The sequence below is a fragment of the Canis aureus genome, chromosome 21, assembly GCF_053574225.1.
Source record: "Canis aureus isolate CA01 chromosome 21, VMU_Caureus_v.1.0, whole genome shotgun sequence".
Lineage (NCBI taxonomy): Eukaryota > Metazoa > Chordata > Mammalia > Carnivora > Canidae > Canis > Canis aureus.
This window is the reverse complement of record NC_135631.1, coordinates 33,796,915-33,818,066: the sequence shown is the minus strand read 5'-3', so window position 1 is coordinate 33,818,066 and position 21,152 is coordinate 33,796,915. Positions and strand designations below refer to the sequence as shown.

Sequence of the window (21,152 nt, the reverse complement as noted above, 5' to 3'; positions counted from 1 at the left end):
ATACATACACATTCCCAAAGTGGTTAGATTTGATTATGGTTATTACTATTGGCAAGAGTTAAGTTATCTATCATCACTAAATGGTAGGAGGCCAGAGGTAATTTTAAATATTCTAGTAGTTACTTAAAAATGTAAGAATCAGCTGGTGAAACTAATTTTTAATAATATATTTTAGTTAATTCAATTTATGCAAACTATTATAATTACATCATGAAATCAGTATCAAAATTGTAATGAAATAATTTATATATTTTTTCATATTAAGTCTAAAGAATTTGGCATTAATTCACATATTCAGGATATCTCAGTTCAGACTAGCCATATCTCAAGGGCTCAACTGTCACATGTGGCTACCATTATGGACAACATAGTTCTATAAATTTTTATTTCAGCAAAAATACAGCAAAACACATAGGCCACATTTGTGGCATGGAAAAGAATTACTGCATATCATAAAACATGTCAATATCATTTCCTTGATGCTTGCTCTACTGTACTTGTTTTTATCTTCTAATCATTGCCATAATAGTTAACATATTACAAAAAATCAAATTTTGCACTTCCATAATGTTATAGAGACACAAGTGCCATTGATATTTATATCAGAATATTTATTTTGTTACTATGCTGTATAAGCCCCCTATTATGTACTTAAACCATAGTATATAGAAAGTAGGATGCCTCCTTGGCTCAGTTGATTAAGCGTCTGCTTCTGATTCAGGTCATGATCTGCAGGGTCCTGGAATTGAATCCAATGTCAGGGTCCCTGCAGTGGGAAACCTGCTTCTCCCTCTACTTCCCGCTTGTGCTCTCTTCCTCTCTCAAATAAATAAATATATATATATATATATATATTTTTTTTTTTTAAGATGCAAATTGTCTTAAGAGATCCATAAAGCATAGAGGCATTTCAGAGGGAGGAGAAAAGGAAAAAGGATACCTTCTGATCTTAAGGCAGGATTGGACTATGGAAAGATTTCATGGACAAAGGCTTCCTGTTATTCTTATTTCATTTTTGCTTACAGCTTATCACTGGCTCTTCATTTCCGGCATATTGCCATGTAAAAGTCAGGCATGGCACATAATATCCTCCAATTTACAACCATCTAGGCTTCTCTTATTTCTTACCCCTGTATTTTTTTATACACCTACATTCTAGGGAGGCAATTTCTGTTTCTGAGATTTTTTTTCATGTTGCACTCTCTGGTTGGAGTGCTGCTCCCTTTATCCCCTTTACTGATTCAGTTCATTAGCTAAATACCAGCTCTCCTAACCTCATTCTTCATGCCCTCACTGTATTTCTTCATGGCATCTAATATTATACTTTCACTGAATTTGGTTACATATCATTCTTCATCTGTAATTAGACCAGTATCTTTAATTTTTTAATTTTTTATTTATTGTAAAGAGAAAGAACGAGCATGAGCGAGGGGTGGTGGGGAGAAGGCCAGAGCTAGAGGGAGAAGCAGACTCCCTGCTGAAGGTGGGAGCCTGACAAGGGAGGGGCTCGATCCCAGGACTTGAATCATGACCTGAGCCAAAGGCAAATGCTTAACCAACTGAGCCACCCAGGTAAACCTAGACCAGTATCTTTTAAACCTCAAGGGGCAGCACACAACTTGAAGAACTTATTAAAACTCTTGTTTCTTGGTCTAATCCTTAAAGAAGGCATAGAGTAGGATCAAGAATTTGTATTTTTAACATGTTTCTAGATGATGCTGATGCTGTTAAAAGAATCACACTTTAGGAACCACTGGTCTACCTACTATGCAGGGAAAGGATTTTATCCATCTTTGTATCCTATACAAAGTGTGACCCCTGACACTGAGGTGCCATCCAAAAATGTCTGAAAAGTAGGAATGAGTTGGAAACCCTAATATACAGAGTACTTTTTATCAAGGCTATTGTAAAGATTGGACATTATGTTTACTGTAATAACCTCCCAAGAAAAACCACTAACTGAGCCCTTTTAGACTGAGCAGGGTAGGGTCCAACGCAAAGGTGAGGCAGCCAACTTTCTGGGGAGTAGGGATACTTTTTAAACAAGGTAGTGACCCAATCAGATCATTAAGCACAGATCAGACAGTTGGAGAGTAGTTTAAGAGGAAGGAAATAAAAATGGTGAATGGAGTTACCAGTAGTGAGTGCAATAATGTTAGAAAAAAAATAATGCTTTGCTAAAGATCATTGGTGAGTTCCGAGAAGACAGAAAATTGCTACAGACTTTTTAGGAAATTAGAATTCTCAGGATTAAGATTCAGACATTGTGAATCAAGAAAAAAGAAGAGCAATGGAGGTCTTAAATTTGTACTTAATTTCCTGGAAGGATGGTGATGTCAGTTGCTGAAATAAAAAAATATTAGGATGAGAAACTCATAGAACTATAATATGCTTGGTTTGGAAACTTTGCTAGCAGAGTTTGTCATGTCTTGAGGACTTCTACCTGGAGATTGAGAAAGGAGTGAAAAATACCATCAGTCTGTAACTCAGGAGACAGCGAGCTTCCATGAGGTGATTCTCAGACACTAATACACAATTGCATGTGGTATAATACAGCTGTGTTAAAATATGTTTTGAAATTGAATCTACTCTCGAAATTGCACTTTGAGAAGCATTGCTATATTTAGTTTGAAACAAGTCATCAAATGATGCAATCAAATGCATGAGGAAAAAGCTATATTTTCATCTGCTTTTATAAACTTAAAAAATTAATTCTGTTTTCTTTTAATTGCCCAGTGACTTGGAAATAATAATGTTAGAAGTATTTATTTCAAAAGAAGACTTGCAACAAAGGAAAATTTATTAGTATGGAATTAAGGATAAAATTCAAAATGGCAATTCTATATTACTGGTTCTTCTTTTTTTTTTTTTTTAAGATTTAATCTATTTATTTGAGAGAGAGATAGAGCAAGCAAGCATGAGGGGAGGGGCAGAGGAAGAGGGAGAAAGAGAATCTCAGGCAGATTCCTGTGGAGCGCAGCACCCAACATGGGGCTCGATCTCACAACCGTGTGAGATCATGATCTGAGCTGAAATCGAGAGCTGGATGCTTAACTAACTGAGCCACTGAGGTGCCCCAATCAGTATAGAATTAGGGATAAAATTCAAAGTGGCAATTCCATATGACTGATTTTCCTTATTTCTTATTGTCCTAAATTCTTTTAGGACAAATTTTATCTCTGTGTCCTTTATACCTTTTATTTAAATTATCAAATCCAATGTAATGTCTATCTTGCATTTCCAAAAAGATACAAAGCTAACGTTCCATACACAAAGGGGCTCAGACAACTACAAAGAAGAAGAACCAGGAAATACAAAGCATTAGACACACCATTCAAGTTCCTCATAATTATAACTGCTAGAGTATTTTAAGAAATGTAGAAATACTTCATCTTTATAACATTTGATCCGCTATATATTAAGAAATGGACATTTTGTTTCAATCCATCATTAGGAAATGAGAGATCACAAGAAAACCACCTGAGAAGATGATACTGGATTTCCTCTGTCCTTGATTGAATACAGAGCTGGAAAATAAGTAACTCAGAGGTCACTTCTCACCTTGCTGCTGCTGTGCTTCTTTTTGTTCACTGAGGGAGACCCTGGTTGCCCAGGGCTGGGGACGGAACTGGATCCTGCAGAAGTAGGACCTGAATGAACGTGAGATCCTTTCTCCACAACGGATGACAGAACAAGTGGTGACTGTTGTAGTGAAACCTTCTGGAGCTCCGCTGCCAACTGCTTGGGATCAACCCCTGGGGATTTCGCTTTATCCACTACAACAAAATGAAGTGGCTATGTATTTCTCCATTTCATAGGTACTTGATACCATAGAACTTACATGAGTTCTAGATGACAAGGGAATTTACACGCACAGATGTATGAGAAGTTATACAGGCCTCTCCCTGTTCCTGAGGGCAGTAACCCAAACTCTCCATGCTGGCTGTAGCACATGGAACGCTCGAGAAATATTTGTTAAAGAAATAAGCCATATTTTTAATGTAATAAGACATCTACATTTATAAGACTACAGTTGTTAGCTAAGAAAGAGCTAAATCCATTTCATCATGTCCTTATGAAATGACACATGGATTTTTCTCTTTATTAGAAAAAGGCCATCAAAAGGTCCATAATCCAGTTATGCTAAAAGGAATCAAGTATGATCTAAAACTTCTATAATACCTCAAATAAATGGCCCCATGGCCTACTCTGATTGGATGAATTCATTTTTAAAGAATTAAAACTATAAACGCACACAGCAAGAATTCTGTATGAATTTCTTTAATGGGTCTGACACACAAGTATGTGTTTCCCTAGGATGCTACATCCATAGCTGCAGTGCTTTTGGTTTTGATTAAGATTACATAAGTAAATAAACGCCTATTGGTCTATACCTACATTTTTGCCCAAACAATATGTTTGTGTTTATATCTTCATCATACAGAGGCATCATCTGCCTCTACAATTTCCTTTACATACACACCTTCACCCTTACCCACAGCTGGGAGCAGATTCCTTTCACCTACCAGCTCTTGGTGGCTCATGAAGTTCCAGCTGCTGGGGATTTTCAGAGTCGGACAGCATATTGAGATCCCTAAAAATTAAAACAAAGAAATTAAGAAAGAAATTGAGGAAATAGGAGACAAAAGGCCCTTTTTTCCAACTGCCCTGATTTTTTTTTCAGTAGGTAAATGAGAAGTGGTTAATGATATAAAGCCATTTCCAAGCATGCTCACCCTCCTAACCAAATATATATTTGCAATGCTTTTAAAAGTCAGCTGATAAAAATGATTTTTTAAGGTGAAATCTTTATTGATTAAATGTAAGTTCATTTTGAAATACTACACACATACACAAAATCTAAATAGGTTTAGGCTTTCATTTAAATGAAGCATGTTTCAATAAAAGCATGAAAGGGGGAGAACTACTGACATGATCGGACACAAAATTAGCTGAATTCTTTCTATGCTTTAGACTTTGATTCTGAACACAAGAAATCTATAAAACTTGTATTCACTTTATTTTCTAATTACTGAAAATCTTGCTGGCTGGCAAAGGTTCCACCTTAACAATTTTAAATTAAAAGAGCCATGAATAGCCAAAAAATGGAAACAAAAAGATGGGGAAAAACTCACAGTCTTACACATATTTCTGCTTCCCCACTTTGCTGACTAATGATACTCTGCACTTCTTCATACGTTTTAGAAGTTAAAGGAATTCCATTCCATTCCAATACTTGCATCCCTAAAAAAACAAATTCAAGTATAAAATAAAAAATATGTTGTATTTCAAGTTTGAGTCTATAGGGCATAGAAAACATTTAAAAACCAACTCAGCACACCATTTCAGAGAACACCAGTTCAAAGTTCTCCGTAATGTTAATACCATAACCACATGTAGTTCAATTTCATCACTTACCTGAACACATCAAATATGTCTAAGACAACATGCAAAATATTACTTTTGAAAATCTATTAAATATTACCAAACACATGCATTTTGTTCACACTGCTTTAATAAAGAAAACATTATTAAACATATATTGCTTAGGCCAATTTTGTAGAAGAAAAAAAAAACATACAAGCACCAATATAATTTTTCCTTGGGAAACAAGCATCTAGAAGAGTATAGACTTTCATAATCCATCATGGAATGGGAGAAGTAGAAAAAAGTCTTAGTAGTTTGGTTTTAAGACATTGGTATTGCTTCAACTTTGCTAAGATAAAACAGATTTCCATGTGGTATTTTTTTTTTCTTTCTTCACTGTATGCAAGACGTTCCTGAGTAGAATCGGCAGGCGTGTTACAGAAAGGGCAGCTTCATGGGGGGGTGGCCTGTGCGGTAGTACAAGACCCTGTGCTCAGAAGGGCCCATGCTTGGTTTAATGCTTCACTGGTGCAATTTTGAAATTCTTAATAATGTTTCAACAAAGAACTCTACATCATCTTTTTGTGCTGGATCACATTAACTATGTTGCTGGACTAATTAGAGGGCATTTCATGTTTTCTCTTTATCTAGAAAGATAATTTTCACCTCAAAAAATAGTAACAACATTTTAAATTTTGCTTCTTTGGTCCATTTTATATGAGCTGTCAAATAACTCAGGAGTACATATTTGGCATGAATCACCTCTTTCTAATATGTAGCTATGTGAAATGGATATAAATTGGATGAAACTATCCAAAGTAATAGTGCCCAAATATTTGTGAGTGCTGTCAGCTTTACCTAAGACAGTATCTGCATGCCATAACTAGGCTATAATTTAATTAAAAGGAAATACTTGTGGAACAATTAGGATTTCAATGAGCTTCACAGATGCCTATGTGAAATTCTCTATTGCTCACCATTGGTTTCAGTGGAAAACTCTAAATATGGCCTAATTGAATCTTTAAAGGTTTTAATGATTTTGATTTACACTGGAAAGCATTATTACCAGTTACAAACAAGGGAAATACTTTTACTAGAGTGAAATGGCAAAAGAAGTCCATAAAAATGTCCACAATAACACAAACAGAAACGGCTTTTCTAGAACTTACTCCAACAAAATGTTATCTTCAGATGGGCCTTAGGTTTAATTCAACAATCCCAGGCTGTTGTACATATAAAATGAGAAAATTACATAAGAGACAACAGTGACACCACTAAAGAAAAGTTTACCACTACAAAAGGAAAATCGTGCTGAAAAACACACTTAAAAAAAAGTCAAGATAAAGAGTATATTTATATACAGATGATTTTGAATTGAAACAATTAGTGTTATAATTGCATTGTCACTTTTCGGCAAAAGCATATTCTATGAAAAGAAATAGCTGCATAATCTTCATGCTTCTTCTCTTGGATTAGCTAATATTTCATCTCTCAAAATAAAGGGGCAAATTTCCAAAACATAATCACCCAACAAAATTTAAAAATGCTTCTGGTATTACAAAGGGAAAGTTATTTAGAATCAGTGATAAATTTCTAGAAAAAACAAAAACAAAACCAACCCAGCAACAGATAACTAGAATCTTGCCTAGAAACACACCTGTGGTCATAAACTACACAATCTGTTCTGTTCCATGATACACAGGCTAAACTTCTTTTGTCTTCATTCAGTTTCCCACCAGAGTTCATGCAGGACAGTGGTTCAAAAGATTTTGCTAGTACTTTTGTCCTTTTATTCTTGGTTCCATTGGTGAGGATCAGATGCCATAGGGTATGTGATGACTTGTACATTGTCCTTTAATAACAAGTTTCTTAAGCATCACCTCTCCTAATCTCTAAAAATCCTACAAGAGCCATACTAAAATAACCACGTGAATATAACCAATTATTCCTTCTTAATTCATAACAAGGTTTTAATCGTTATGAGAATTAAGTATGATATGATTTCAAATATAACATTCTTGAAAAATGTTAACTGCAAAATCCTATAAACTATTTTAAAATGCTTGTGAAAATTTGTGGAACATGATCATGCCACACTGAGGTTCACTAAAGTAATATTTTATCATTTAATTGACTTGAATGGAAGCAGAGGAGAGATAACTTTGTACTCTGACTTTTTTTTAGAAATAATTCCTGGAGGATAGTGTACACATAGAGGGTTATATCTATTATTTAGCATTATGAGCAAACATTTACATTTTCTTTATACTTAAATTATATGAAACATGTATGTTATAAACTGCTCAACTTTGAGAGTCAACAGATGATATTTCAATTATATCCCTAGAAAGTACCTATACTAATAGCTTTTAATAGGACAACTAAGGTCATCTGAATTTTTATCGAATGTTCAACAGCTGATGACAGGATTTGCTGCTCAGAATCTTATATTTAACATGTTATTAAAAAACAAAAAAGACAATAATCAGGTAATGTTTGAACTAAAAAAAAATCAACATAAAACATTATCAACTACGTGTTTTTATAACTTCTGGGATTTCTTAACTTTATGTGCCCCTAAAACTAATGAATGGTATTCTTTATAATGCACGATATCAGGTATGTTATTTCTTTGTCTATAATTAATATTTACCATTACATCACAAACATCTTATGGATTAAAATTACTGAGTGAACAGTTGAAATCGTATATGTATATCCAAATATATATCACACAAAAGCTCATGGCTTTTTTTTTAATTTTTTATTTATTTATGATAGTCACAGAGAGAGAGAGAGGCACAGAGACACAGGCAGAGGGAGAAGCAGGCTCCATGCACCGGGAGCCCGATGTGGGATTCGATCCCGGGTCTCCAGGATCACGCCCTGGGCCAAAGGCAGGCACCAAACCGCTGAGCCACCCAGGGATCCCAAGCTCATGGCTTTTTAAAAAATTCCATAACTATTTTTTCCACACCTAGTAAGTGGCAGGCACTACATAATTAATTCCTCACGTGGTGATCACCACCTGGCGTCTAATACTGTATATTGTCATAAAAATTAATAAAAAATGATACTCCACTAGCAAAAAAACAGAAACATCTTGGCAGTTAGTAAAATTAAGCTGATTAACAGAGAAAGAATTTTAAAAGTTTTATAAGTCTATCAAAAAAGGCCCAGACTCATTAGTGATGAGAAAGTATACATTAAGGCAATAATGACATACTACTTAGCTCTCATCATATTGCAAAAAGTTTAAAAGCCAGAAAATACCATGTGCTGACCAGGATATATAATCAGAAGACTCTTACTACAAAGTAAATTACACTTGTTGGATGGCTGTTGAGCTTTACTCTCACTCTGTGATGTGAGAATACTATGACTGTGTCATGTGAAAATAAAACAACTGCGTGTTTACAATCTATAAATATGTGATTATTCAAATGGGAATGTAGGTTAGTGCACCCCTCTGGGGGGCAATGTGGGAGAGCATCATTAAATTAAATACGTATACACTCTATGACCCGGAAATCTTGAGAGTCTATTTGAGGTAGCAGGCAGTATCAGGAGAAATGGGACAATGAGAGTGTAGTAATTTCTCAAGACAGAAATACCTGGCAGAGAGTGCAGGAAAAAAGACCGTAACTGGGCATTAAAACCAAAAGGAGGATCCACCTTAAAACTATTTTCCAAGTAAGAACAAGTGAGAAACAGGATCTGTCTATAGGACAATGACATTTTATGTACATTAAAGTGCTATTTGTACCAAATAACATTATATATTTTTCAAAAAACCCCCAGAAATTTCATAAATTATAATAGTTGCTCATGAACAGAAGAAGGAAGTGGGAAAAGAAAATGAGATAAAAAAAGAAAATGAGATAGAGGAAAATGAATGAGTTAATAAATGAACAACCAACACACACAAAAACCACAGACACTCATACACACACACACACACACACACACACACACACACACACACGAGGGAAACTTACATGAGCCAATGAAGCTGGCGGGCTATGGTATGAGAACCTAACGCCACTGGGATAACAGAACAGAACAAAACAAAACCCAAACTTAGTTAAAAAATAGATACATATATAATAAATCAATCAAAATTTATTGTTTTGTACTTTTTCCCCACTGTTATTATGAACCATGACTATAGATTAATTTCCTAAATCTGGACATTTGCTCTCAAAAGTCATTTATAAATTAGCAGCAGCAGCAGGAAAAACTCAGCACCTGTAATGGTCATTTGCCTTGGCTTTCTAAATCATGAACAAACCCTGTAAGTGAGTTTCGGGGATCCAATATATTGTCCACATCAGTTATAGTAATTAGTATGACTAATGGAGTGTTAACGTAAGAGAAACGCATATAGATGGGTTTTATTGTTTTATAAAGTTAATTTTCAATATTTTACGACTTTAACCAATTTATACATTAACATGAAATGACAGAAAGAAAGAAATGGTGGAAGAAGGGAAAATCAGGAAGGGAAAAAAGAATGGTATCTTCAGTAAAGGGAAAAAATAGTATTTGAATAGCATCCTGCTTATTTACAGGATAAAAGAGATTCCCTCAATCATGACAAGATACTAAAAACCCAGATGTATGTATCTGAAATGTATTTTAAGATATTAAAAACCCACAGAAAACTCACCTAGAAGCATAAAAATCTTAAGGTTGGAAAGTATCTTCTTGAAGAGCTAATCTCATAATGTTATTGCCACTTTTGCCACTGTCATTATGATTTCTATTATTTTTACTCTTGGAATAGATAGTTTGATCAAAACTTAAAACAGAGCCTCGGTAAAGAAAATATATGAACCTGGAACGACTTTCACTGAAGCAGTCTCTCTCTGCCTGCTCCCCCCTCCTCACTCTTCAGTTCCCACTCTAGGCCTCTCCTAGGCACTCTCAGGAACCCCGTTTCCCAATCTACTGGAATGAGTTGAGTTTAAAATGACCTCAGAGGGCACACGATATAAGGAGCACGGGGTGTTATACACAACTGATGAATCAGGGAACTCTTCCCCTGAAACATTAATACATTAAATGTTAACAAATGGAATTTAAATAAAATAGAATTTAAAAATAAAAATAAAATGACTTCACAACTTAATAGGTCATTAGAACAACTTCCATTAACTACAACAAGGTCGCTAAAGATACCCTGAAAGGAAGGTAATCTGAATTCCATTTTATTGAGAATGTAGTCTGACTTGCTATAAAGGGCTATAAAAATGTTGCTTTTTTAAAAAACCAATAGTCTAATAGTACTTTCAAATGCAACAAAGTGTGTGCGTGTGTCTGATATTTAGCATTCAAAAATTTAAATCTGCCTATCTTTTAATAAGGAGCATATGCACTATTTTCAGAAAGATAAATACTTTATCAGAGATGTGTTTTATGAACCAGTGTACTGCTGACTGTTGATACTTTCTCTTCTCCATAATCATATTGTGTTCACATTTACCTTAGGTATTTACAAGCTGTTGTGACTTTCAGCAAACTGGATAATTTGCTATCCTTGGCTTCCTCAAGGGAGATTATAGTCCTAGATCACTATTTCAGTTTATTTCTACTCTACAAGGGGGAGAATACTATGGCACAATGAAAGAACAAATTCTTATTTGCAATTTATGAAAATGTAATTTTTGAGCTGGAGCTTTATATGAAAATTTGAACAAATACTTTAGATTCTAAAATTTCTACAATTTTTTACATGATTTTTCCTCATCTACAAATTTTCCTTACATATATACAAGGACTTCCAAGTACAGGAATCATGTCATCTAATTTTTCTCTTCTGCACTCCCCACATTTTCTCTATGGTCATGGTTAGGCTCTTTGGGCTGGTGTTGGCTCCCAGGGGCCCCCTATGCCACCATCATATCTAGTTAATCTTCTCTGAGCATTGCCACATTTATTTCTGGATTGGTTAACTCAGGGGTTGGAACATTCAATCTGTATTCTGAATCTAAATTTGGTTTAAACTTACATGCCAGACCTGCCTAGGTGGCTCAGTCAGTTAAGCAACTGACTCGTAGTTTCAGCGCAGGTTACATTCTCATGGTGGTGAAATCAAGCCCACATCAGGCTCCACGCTCAGCATGAAGTTGCCTAGGATTCTCTCCCTCTCCTTCCTTCCCCCTCCCCGCTCTCTCTTTCTAAAACGATGAAAAAATTTTTTTATTTATAAGCCGAAGTGCTAATGCCATTCAAACTAAAAGCTATTTTCAAACTAAAATATCAGAATTTTAACTCTATTAAACTATACATTTAAAAAATATGATATATCACAATATCCTCTCTTCCCAATATAAAGATAATAGAATTAAACTCATTAGAATATTTAACATAAATTTTATAAATATACATTCTTCCAAATTTCAGTAATATTAAACATATATATATATATATATATATATATGAGATTTCAGGTAACTTTCTATGTTTTTGCTTTAAGCTACTGTATTTTTATACAATATAAATTGCATAAATAAATAACAATCTGTTTATAAATGAACCAGATTGTTAAGCAAATGTATATGCCATGATAATAATAATGAGAGTTCTTTGAGTAATTTTATATAGCTTGTTTAGGTGTATAACACAGGGCTTGAATTCACAACCCAGAGATCAAGACCAAAGCTGAGATCGAGTCAGACGCTTAACCAACTGAGTCACCTAAGCACCCAATTTTTTGGTAGCTCATAATTAAAGAAGTTGAATTCTGTCTGTATTTAAAACTGCCATTAATTTGGGGTGTGGTCTTGAGCAATTCACTTTCCATGTTTCTTTTTTCATTCACACTTTTAATGAAGAATAAGCAATTAAAATAAGCAAAGTATGTCATACATATATACATTTTCAAATGCAATTAATTTACAAAATAAAAATTCTCACAACATCGTAAATAGAAAAAAACATCTAAGAAACTGTAGTTGAACTGTCTAGGCTTACCCACTCTTTTTTTCTAGGTTGAATACACTGAAATATTTAGAATCAATGACTTCTACACTCACAGATCTAAAATAGATTTAGTTCCAATCATAAAAAACATAATTACAAAGAAAATACGTTTTCACATATTTTGCAATATTAACGGTCAATAATAAAAAGGCCATTAAAAAAACATATAAACAAAATGTGTTGCAAAAGCAAGTCACAACTATTTTATAGACTCATGTTATAAAGTAAGGAAGATCCTTGCACATGCCCTAGTTTTCTTTTCTTATAGAATACACTAGAAAGATGAAACATGAGGTGACATGATTTCTAATATCACAGAGTTAGTTAATGGTAGCGCAGAATTATGAACTCCATCTATCCCTCAGGCCAATGCTAGTGATGTAGGAATGAGTCAGGGGCAGATGGAGCTAGGTAGAGAAAGAGAAGGGAAAGGCCCAGAGTCAGGCTCCCAGGAATCAGTGGGCTCCCATAAACCCGGAAAGGTGCCAGAGTCAGGTTCCTACCCATCTCAAGAAAACAGAGATAGGACAGTAAAAACAGAAAAATAAACCTGTCTCTCTAGCTCCAAAAGTGTTAGGGAATATCCTTCCTTTAGTGGCTACTAAGTAATCACAGAAATTCACCAGACCACAAAGAAATAGGTCATCAAGGTGTTATCAATAGACCCTGCTCAAGCCAAGACAGCACAAGAATCTCAAGGCCACGGGCCACCTGACTAGGCTCACAGAAATCCCAGATGCAGAGAAATGTTATGGAGGAGTATTGACCAGAGAGAAGGGAACACCTTGTTTGTGCTCATGCTATTTATAAGAACACCATGCGTGTTCTAAATATAGACATGATATTTACAAATCCACCCTAATATTGACAAGAAATTTACCAGTTCCCTGGTCAGTTTCCTATAAAAGAGAGACCATAAAAGCTCTCAGGGGTAACCCTGTCAGGATCTCTCACATTTTGAGAGCTTTCTCTGTATCTCTGCTTAATAAACTTCTCTTTGCTCACTCTGTTGTCTGAGATTCATTCTTCGACTCTGTGAGAGGAGAACCAAGCTCTCCCGTATCACTAGTACCAGCAAATAGAAAATTTCATTCCATTTATACCAACTAAACCTACCTCATAGCCCACCTAAATATAAATGGTGCTCAAACACGCAAAACCTAGCACGAAAAACACATACATTATTTATAATGCCATTTTAATTATAATAAAAAGACAATCTAAAAATTGTATTTTCTTTGTGACAATTTTATTTGAAGACTTGCACATGTGAAAAATAACATTGTTGAACAAACAAAGTTTTGGTGGAATACACCATTTCTGGTGGATAAACAATGTCATTTAGGAATGAAAAAAAGGCTAATTGACTTTCTCCTCTCTGTTCTCCACTCCAGTCCCAGAAAATAAGCAAATATCACACTTACACAGGCACACTGATGGGAGATTATGCTGAACACTGCCATAGGAGGAAAGTAATATAGGAAGGATTACCCAACGTCACTAATTACCAGGGAAATTAAAATAATAATCACACATGTTAGAGTGGCCATTATTAAAAAAAAAAAAAAAACAAGACAGTAAATGTTGATAAAGAGGTAGAGAAATTAGAATCCTTGTACTCTTGTCGGTTGGAATGCAAAATGTTGCCATTATGAAAAACAGTATGATATTTTCTAAAAATTAAAAACAGAATTACCCAATCTAGCGATCCTGTTTCCAGGTACTTATCCAAAATAATTGAAATCAGGATCTCAAAGAGAGATCCATTTAAATGAGGATTTAAAATGAGCACTCCATGCTCATTATAGTTATCTATCCAATAGTCAAAATATTGAGATAACCTAAGTATCTATTGACAGATAAATGGATAAAGAAAAAATGGTTTATACATACAGTAGAATGCTGTTCAGCCTTTAAAAAGGAAGAACTCCTATGGGGTATTGCAAATTCATGCTCTTTAAATAGAGTCAAGGTAAACAGGGGAATATAATTAGCTGTGATTTGTGGTTCAATTTGAAGATTATCATGATAGGATTGTGTTTCTAATCACCACAACCTCTAAAGTAAACTAGAATCATGCTCTTCATTTCCTGGAAGGATTGGTATAGATGCTAAAGTCACTCTAGGGCTATAGTTTATGATGTTTAGAATTAGATGTATTATTTGAAACAGACTAAAACAATGTGGCTGAGTAAGACAGGAAAATAGTATGTAAAACTTTAATGATTCTGGGAAAATAATATATCATGTGGATCTATCCAATGATAGGTATGTGATGTCATCACGTCATTTGAAGTAGATTGAAGTTCATAAATTCAAAACTTTTTTTAAATTTCCCAATTCATTTTGTTAAAACACCTAGAGTGGATCTTTTCTTTTCTTTTCTTTTCTTTTCTTTTCTTTTCTTTTCTTTTCTTTCTTTTCTTTTTTTCTTTTCTTTTCTTTCTTTTCTTTTCTTTCTTTTTTCTTTTTAAGATTTTATTGATTTATTTATGACAGACAAAGAGAAAGAGAGAGGCAGAGACACAGGCAGAGGGAGAAGCAGGCTCCATGCAGGGAGCCTGACGTGGGACTCGATCCCAGGTCTCCAGGATCACACCCCAGGCCGAAGGCGGCGCTAAACCACTGGGCCACCGGGGCTCCCTCTTTTTAAAAAAAAAATATTTTATTTATTTATTCATGACAGAAAGAGGGACAGAGACATAGGCAGAGGGAGAAGCAGGCTCCTGATGTGGGACTGGATCCTGTGACCCGGGAACCACATCCTGAGGTGAAGGCAGACACTCAACCAGGCGTCCCCTAGAGTGAATGTTTTCAAATGACTTTCTAATTCAATGGTATTACCAGGTTAATACCATCAAATAGAGTGTAACACGCTAAACCAAAATGCACTCATGAATGCCTACATACAGTGCTAATTGTATGCACAGAGGAAGCCAGGCTACATGATGCAACTGTACGTGAGAAACGCTTGCCTTAACTGTTGCCTCTGCTGCTTTAAGTATCTCTAGTGAACCATTACGGATTTTGAGTTTAATTATGTTCTTAACCTTTTAAAATATTCTTATATTCTGCATTGTTCTTTTTTAATGTTATTTAAATGTATCCTACTATTCAGACAGCAGATTTCAACCTAAAATATCATCACTTTATCCTAGGAAAGGAGTGTTCTAATAAATACAGGAATATCTGAATCAGTGGCAATGTCACCAACATCATCATCTCTACCGAGAATTAACATATATAGGGACAATATAAATTCCTTTTGGAATACTGGTTGACAGAATGCACAGAATTTTGACTACTGAATTGTAACTTTAAGTCATGTGTAAAATCAGATAAAAAGGAAATTATATTTCTGAAAAGGAAAATTCTAAAAAGAAATCTCCCGAACAAAATCTAAAAGCAAAAGGTAAATGCAAATACACTTGGTCTATCTTATAAGGAAACAAAATGTTTCTTTTGACAAAGAAGCAAGTTTTTATCCTGACCTAAGTACTCATCAGTAGAAATATTATAATGTGTTACAATATTACAAGAATGTTTTGCTTATTTTTGAGCCAAAGATAGTATATCATTGTTATGAATGGTATAATCAAAATTAAAATGGTGAACTTTTAATGTATAAATTCTTTCATCATTTGAGGAGCTAAAGAATCTAAGTAAAACAAAGAAGACATTCCAAACAATAAAAGAAAAATCAATAACCATTTTATTAACCTGAGAGAATCTTAAAGAAATAAAATGAATTAGGTGTTAAGTTGCTTCAAGAAAGTACTAATATTCTATATTTTACATATCAAATTAGCAAATAATTTACATCAGGTTGATAGATGTTCAATAAATAACAAATATAATTTGACGGCAGAATTTCATTTCAGCAGTTCTAAATCACTTTTAATATGTAAAATGAAATTAATATATGTATATAATATGCAACATATTACAATAGCTGATTTTTTCCATTGAGAAACAAGAATTGCCTAAGAAGACATTTAAAAAATATATTTTATTTGATTTATTTGAGAGTGAGCAGGCTCGGGCACACAGGCGCTGCAGGCAGGGAGGGAGGGGGAGAGGGGTGGAAGGTGGGGGCCGAAGAAGGATCCTCAGCTGATTTCCCAGAGGCTGGATCACACACCCAGGGGTCATGACCTGAGCCAAACTTCAGGACAGATGACCAGGCACCCCAGAAGACAACAGTTTAACATCAATAACGACCAACTGATGTAAAACAAAACTCAACTGTTTTCCCTCCAGCTCTCTAAAATTCATGTAGAGACTAATGGTAATATGTAAGAATTATAAAAGCTTTCATACATATACCAGCTAATTATAAGAAGTCCTTTTGAATAAAATAAGTAAAATTAGACCTATTTCATTTGTGTTAATAGCATCAATATGGGACTTTTTTCTTCTTTTTGTTTAACAAAATTATTTTGCCTACTTTTTTCTCATTTTCTCTTCATGGCATTCCAGTAAAATAGGTAGGGTAAGTGTAACGTATCCCTACTTTTACAGATGAGAAAGTTCAGCTTTAGAAATTATATTTAGTGGTAGTTCCAAAAGCTAGCTCTCCTGATTCCTCATCTAAGTTCAGAAATACTGGCTTCTTCTCTGTTTAAAATACACAGAACCAAATTATAAAATCTTGAGTATTTTTATAGTTAATATTTTAGAATTAGTGCAAAATCAAAATACGTGAACATGATAAAACTTGCCACATCAAGTCGACAGGTATTTAGTTTGTGTCTGAGAGAGGATCGAGGGGACTAGATTCTGGGTTACTAATGTCAATCAGTTACGATTCTGGACAGGATTGCTTCCAGTGAGGAGCAGCAGCATCAAGGAAGGTAAACAAAACTCTGGCTCCAGGTCTAGAGAGCTCTGCTGGGGCTGGCGGGTAGGAAGCTGAGAAATGGGAGTGAGGATGGGCCACCATGAGTTCCAACAGGTCAGTGTTGCCCACCACAGGCCTTGTAGGTCATAATGAGCTTGGACTCAATTCATTTGATAACATAAGACATAAGAGAAAAGGCTTACAATAATCAAATTGTTATTTTAAACACTGCACAGTTTAGAGATGACCCTACACCTTTCTTCCCCTGTGGCCCTCCCACTTTTGGCAAGTTAGGGTTTCACTCTGTAGGACTGGCATGGCATGCAAGGATTTATGTGTTAAAATGTGGTGGGGTGACTTTAGGTTTACTGATTCTGAATACTGTGAATGGCAACAAATGAATGAACACATTGAGGTCCTTTCACTGAGCTGAAATTTAACACACATGTTGTGTATGTGTGTACGTAAACATACACACAATGTAATAATTTATCATTATGTCCCTATTTCCACCTTGGTCTGAACAGCCACATGGCACGCCTGGAACTATTTCTTTAGTTTCCTAACTGTTCTCTTTCTTTGCTTCACTCCTTCAAACTATTCTAGTTACAGCATTCAGAGTGTTCCTATTTATTTTATTTAAAAATTTTTTAAAGATTTATTTATTTATGTATTTGGAGGGAGAGAGAGAGAGAGAGAGAGAGGTAGAGAGTATGCCCACATAAGTGGGGGGGAGGGGCAGAGGAAGAGGGAGAGACTCTCCAACAGATTGCTGCCAACCATGGAGCCTGACACGGGGCTCTATCTTGAAGCCTTGAGATCATAACCTGTGCAGAAACTAAGAGACAGATGCTCAACTGCAGCCCAAGTATCCACCCCTCCCCTTTTTAAATAATGATTTATTTCTTTACTTAGAGAGAGAGAGACAGAAAATAGAGTATTCCTATTTAAATGTCATTCTGCTTTTGGTCTTCTCATCCCCCACAAATAGAAGCTAAAGTCCTTATAATGGCCCATGGGCTTCTCATCCTGAAGGAGTAGAAGCTGAAGTCCTTGCAATGGCCCACAAGATTCTATCTCTGTGACTACTTTGTCTGGAACTTCTGCGGTCCTCTCTCACATGCTCACTAGCTCCAGCCACACTGGGCTCCTTGCTGTCTTACTGTTCCTGGCACATACCAGGCATGACCTTGCTCTGGGCCTTTGCCCTTTTTATTTGTCTGCTGTAATACTGATAACTTCTGACTCGCTCTTTCCTTTCCTTGGAGGCTTTACTCAGTTTCTGCCTTCTTGGTGAGGTCTTCCATGAACACCCTCTCTAAATTTGCAACCTCACCCTCCTGTATGCATATCTATGCTCCCTGTTGTGTTTCTCTCCTTAGCACATATTACCATTTTTAAAAGGTACTTATAACTTTGCCATTTTCTGTCTTGCCTACTAAAATGTACAGTCCATGTTTCTTCACTTATGTCCCCAAGGGGACAAGAGAGATTACTTTATATAGCATGATATATTATATATATTATATATATATATATGTAAATGGATTACTCATAGACCTCAGCAGACTCCAGCACCATAAATGACAATGATGAGGATCTAAGAAAGAGCAGAGAGTAAAAAACAAAAGTAGCTTAAGAGAGAAATCTTATTTTCTTCCAGTGCTCACTGTAACTTCCAATACTTATGAAAAGCCTTTAATCTGAATTCCTTGAGTGCTGACATGAAAACTTGCATTAAAAAAAAAAAAAAAGAAAGAAAGAAAACTTGCATTCCCACAGAATATTCTTTCTGAGTCGACACTCATCACTCTATCTGGAACACAGCAGAACGCTGAAACTCTGTTGAGCTAGTTTTAAAAAATAACAAATGAAATAAATGAAAGCCTGGAAAGATCTGTTTCAGTTCTTGGACAGTTTCTTGCCTTGAGAAGTTTACAATCTGCTGTTAGAAATTACCTGAAGGTTATCTGGGATTCTTTTGTATGGAATTATATTTGTAAGTTCCACTTAGTTACTGTATTGGCTCTTTCTTTTTTAAAAAAAGATCTTATTTTTTATTCATGAGAGACACAGAGAGGCAGAGACATAGGCAGAGGGAGAAGCAGGCTCCCCATAGGAGAGCGTGGCTTGAACTCAGGCCCCCAGGACTGTGACCTGAGCAAAAGAGAGATGCTCAACCCTTGAACCACCCAGGTGCCCAAACTGTACCGGTTCTAAGACATGTGGACTAAACCAGTGTATTCTCAATATTTCTCTTATTGCAACTAAAACATAAAGTACCCCCAAAAAGTCATTAAAGAAATGGCTTTTTTTCCCTTAAAGGTATCTTCTAGTTCTTCAGATTTATTTTATATTTTTATCCATTTTGACCTCCATCAAACATGACCTCCACAGCGAATACTTTCTATCCACTGCTTCTAGACTGTAGGCACCTTCGAAGCAGGGTCAGCATTCTAGGATAGACCTGTATAGAGTAGTTACGGAGTACATGCTGTAACCCATACACATTCTTCATTACTTCTGGTATTCCTAATAGTATCACCTCCACTCCTTCACAACAGCCTTTCCTTCAAATCCCTGCCTTTTGCCTCCATCTAACTTTTCAGTATATTACCATAGCACCCCAGTATGTTCTTACAACACTGCAGTAAGCACTTCAGTGTCCTTCCCGTTTAGAAACATCTCATGCAAGGATGAATTCCAGTTTGCAGGGCCTGAAGCTTGTACAGTTTTAAGGAAAAATATAAAGTTATGGATACCATGATAGATACAAAGTGGATATTTGCTAAAAGGACAATGGAAAACACAACAAATTACAAATGCTGAAAAGGCCACAAATGCCATAAACATCACCTGTTCCTCAGAACGTCCTGAAGATTTGTAGGGAGCTTTGTGTAGTGAGGGAAGAGCCCTGAGACTTACTTTCACTAGTGTCATAATTTCTCCATTCTGATCTCATTTCTCTTTTCGTCCCAGGTAATCACCCTCACATTCTTAATGCTGGTGCTTGAATTTTCATTTTATCCAACTTAATCAGCTCATCATGGCTCACATGCTACTGTTTCACCTTCTTGTTCCAAACCTTTAACCATGTTTCTTCTCACTCTCTCCCTGACATCTCTTCAACAGGTAAAGTGTCTCTTAAGTATGAATTATTGAAGGGCCTAGCGGAGGAGCCTGTACATTTAATGCACAAGATCCAGTGGGCTTCTATGATTTGACAGAAGTCCCACACAAAAGGAGTTGATGAGAAAGATGAGTCCAGACACTGAGAGCCAGATATCTGACATGTACACTACAGTTCTGCTCACTAACAAGATGTGTTTTCAGTGACTAACAGACCATGAAAGGTACAGGAACAGATATTCATTGCATTTGCATCCATAGATTTTAATCAGATATGAGGTTTACTGATTAACATATTGTTGATGAGGGATAAAATTTAGAAGCCTTTTAAAGATTAGTCAAAACTTTGGTTTTACAGTTAAAATGAGAAATGGCTTAATCACTTCAGGCATTAAGGTGTTTGTTTTTAATTTATTCAGGCCTGTTAACTGAAATAATATTCCATTATAGCAGACAGCTCTAACAGTTCAGTGATCTCTTATAGGAAGCCTGAACCTTGTAAGATTCATTGTCATCTACGAAAATAATTTTATCTGTCCTTAACAAAATAACTTCTATGGCGAGTCTAGTGCTTTATAGTTAACAAAGCACATAAAACATATCGGTTTCTTTCATTCCTGTGAGGTAGGTCTTAAAACCTCTCAATTGTACAGATGAGATAAAAGGAGACTCAGAGAACATAAGTAACATGACTAAAATCATGAAGAAGGCTTTTAGTTCCTGTGTTCTGACTCAACTTTGGTGCTTTGTTAATTAGAAATATCCTATGTCCCTGCACTTCGGAGATCAGAGCTGATCATGGTCAATTAGCTAAGCATGTATGTACATTTAT

At 35.4% G+C, this 21,152-nt stretch overlaps 1 protein-coding gene across 6 annotated transcripts in view; it reads right to left on the bottom strand.

Annotated features, from left to right (window-relative positions):
• PCLO (piccolo presynaptic cytomatrix protein) overlaps positions 1–21,152 on the bottom strand; it is a 390,788-nt gene that overhangs the window by 88,357 nt on the left and 281,279 nt on the right. For 5 of the 6 annotated variants that reach the window (XM_077863838.1, XM_077863839.1, XM_077863841.1 and 2 more), the window contains exons 11-13: positions 5,136–5,244; positions 4,527–4,594; positions 3,562–3,776 (exon numbers count right to left, since the gene is read on the bottom strand). In XM_077863838.1, the coding sequence (XP_077719964.1) occupies positions 3,562–3,776; positions 4,527–4,594; positions 5,136–5,244 (392 nt within the window). Of the gene's footprint in view, positions 1–3,561; positions 3,777–4,526; positions 4,595–5,135; positions 5,245–21,152 lie in introns of those variants that run through there. The other variant, XM_077863843.1, reaches the window with a different exon arrangement.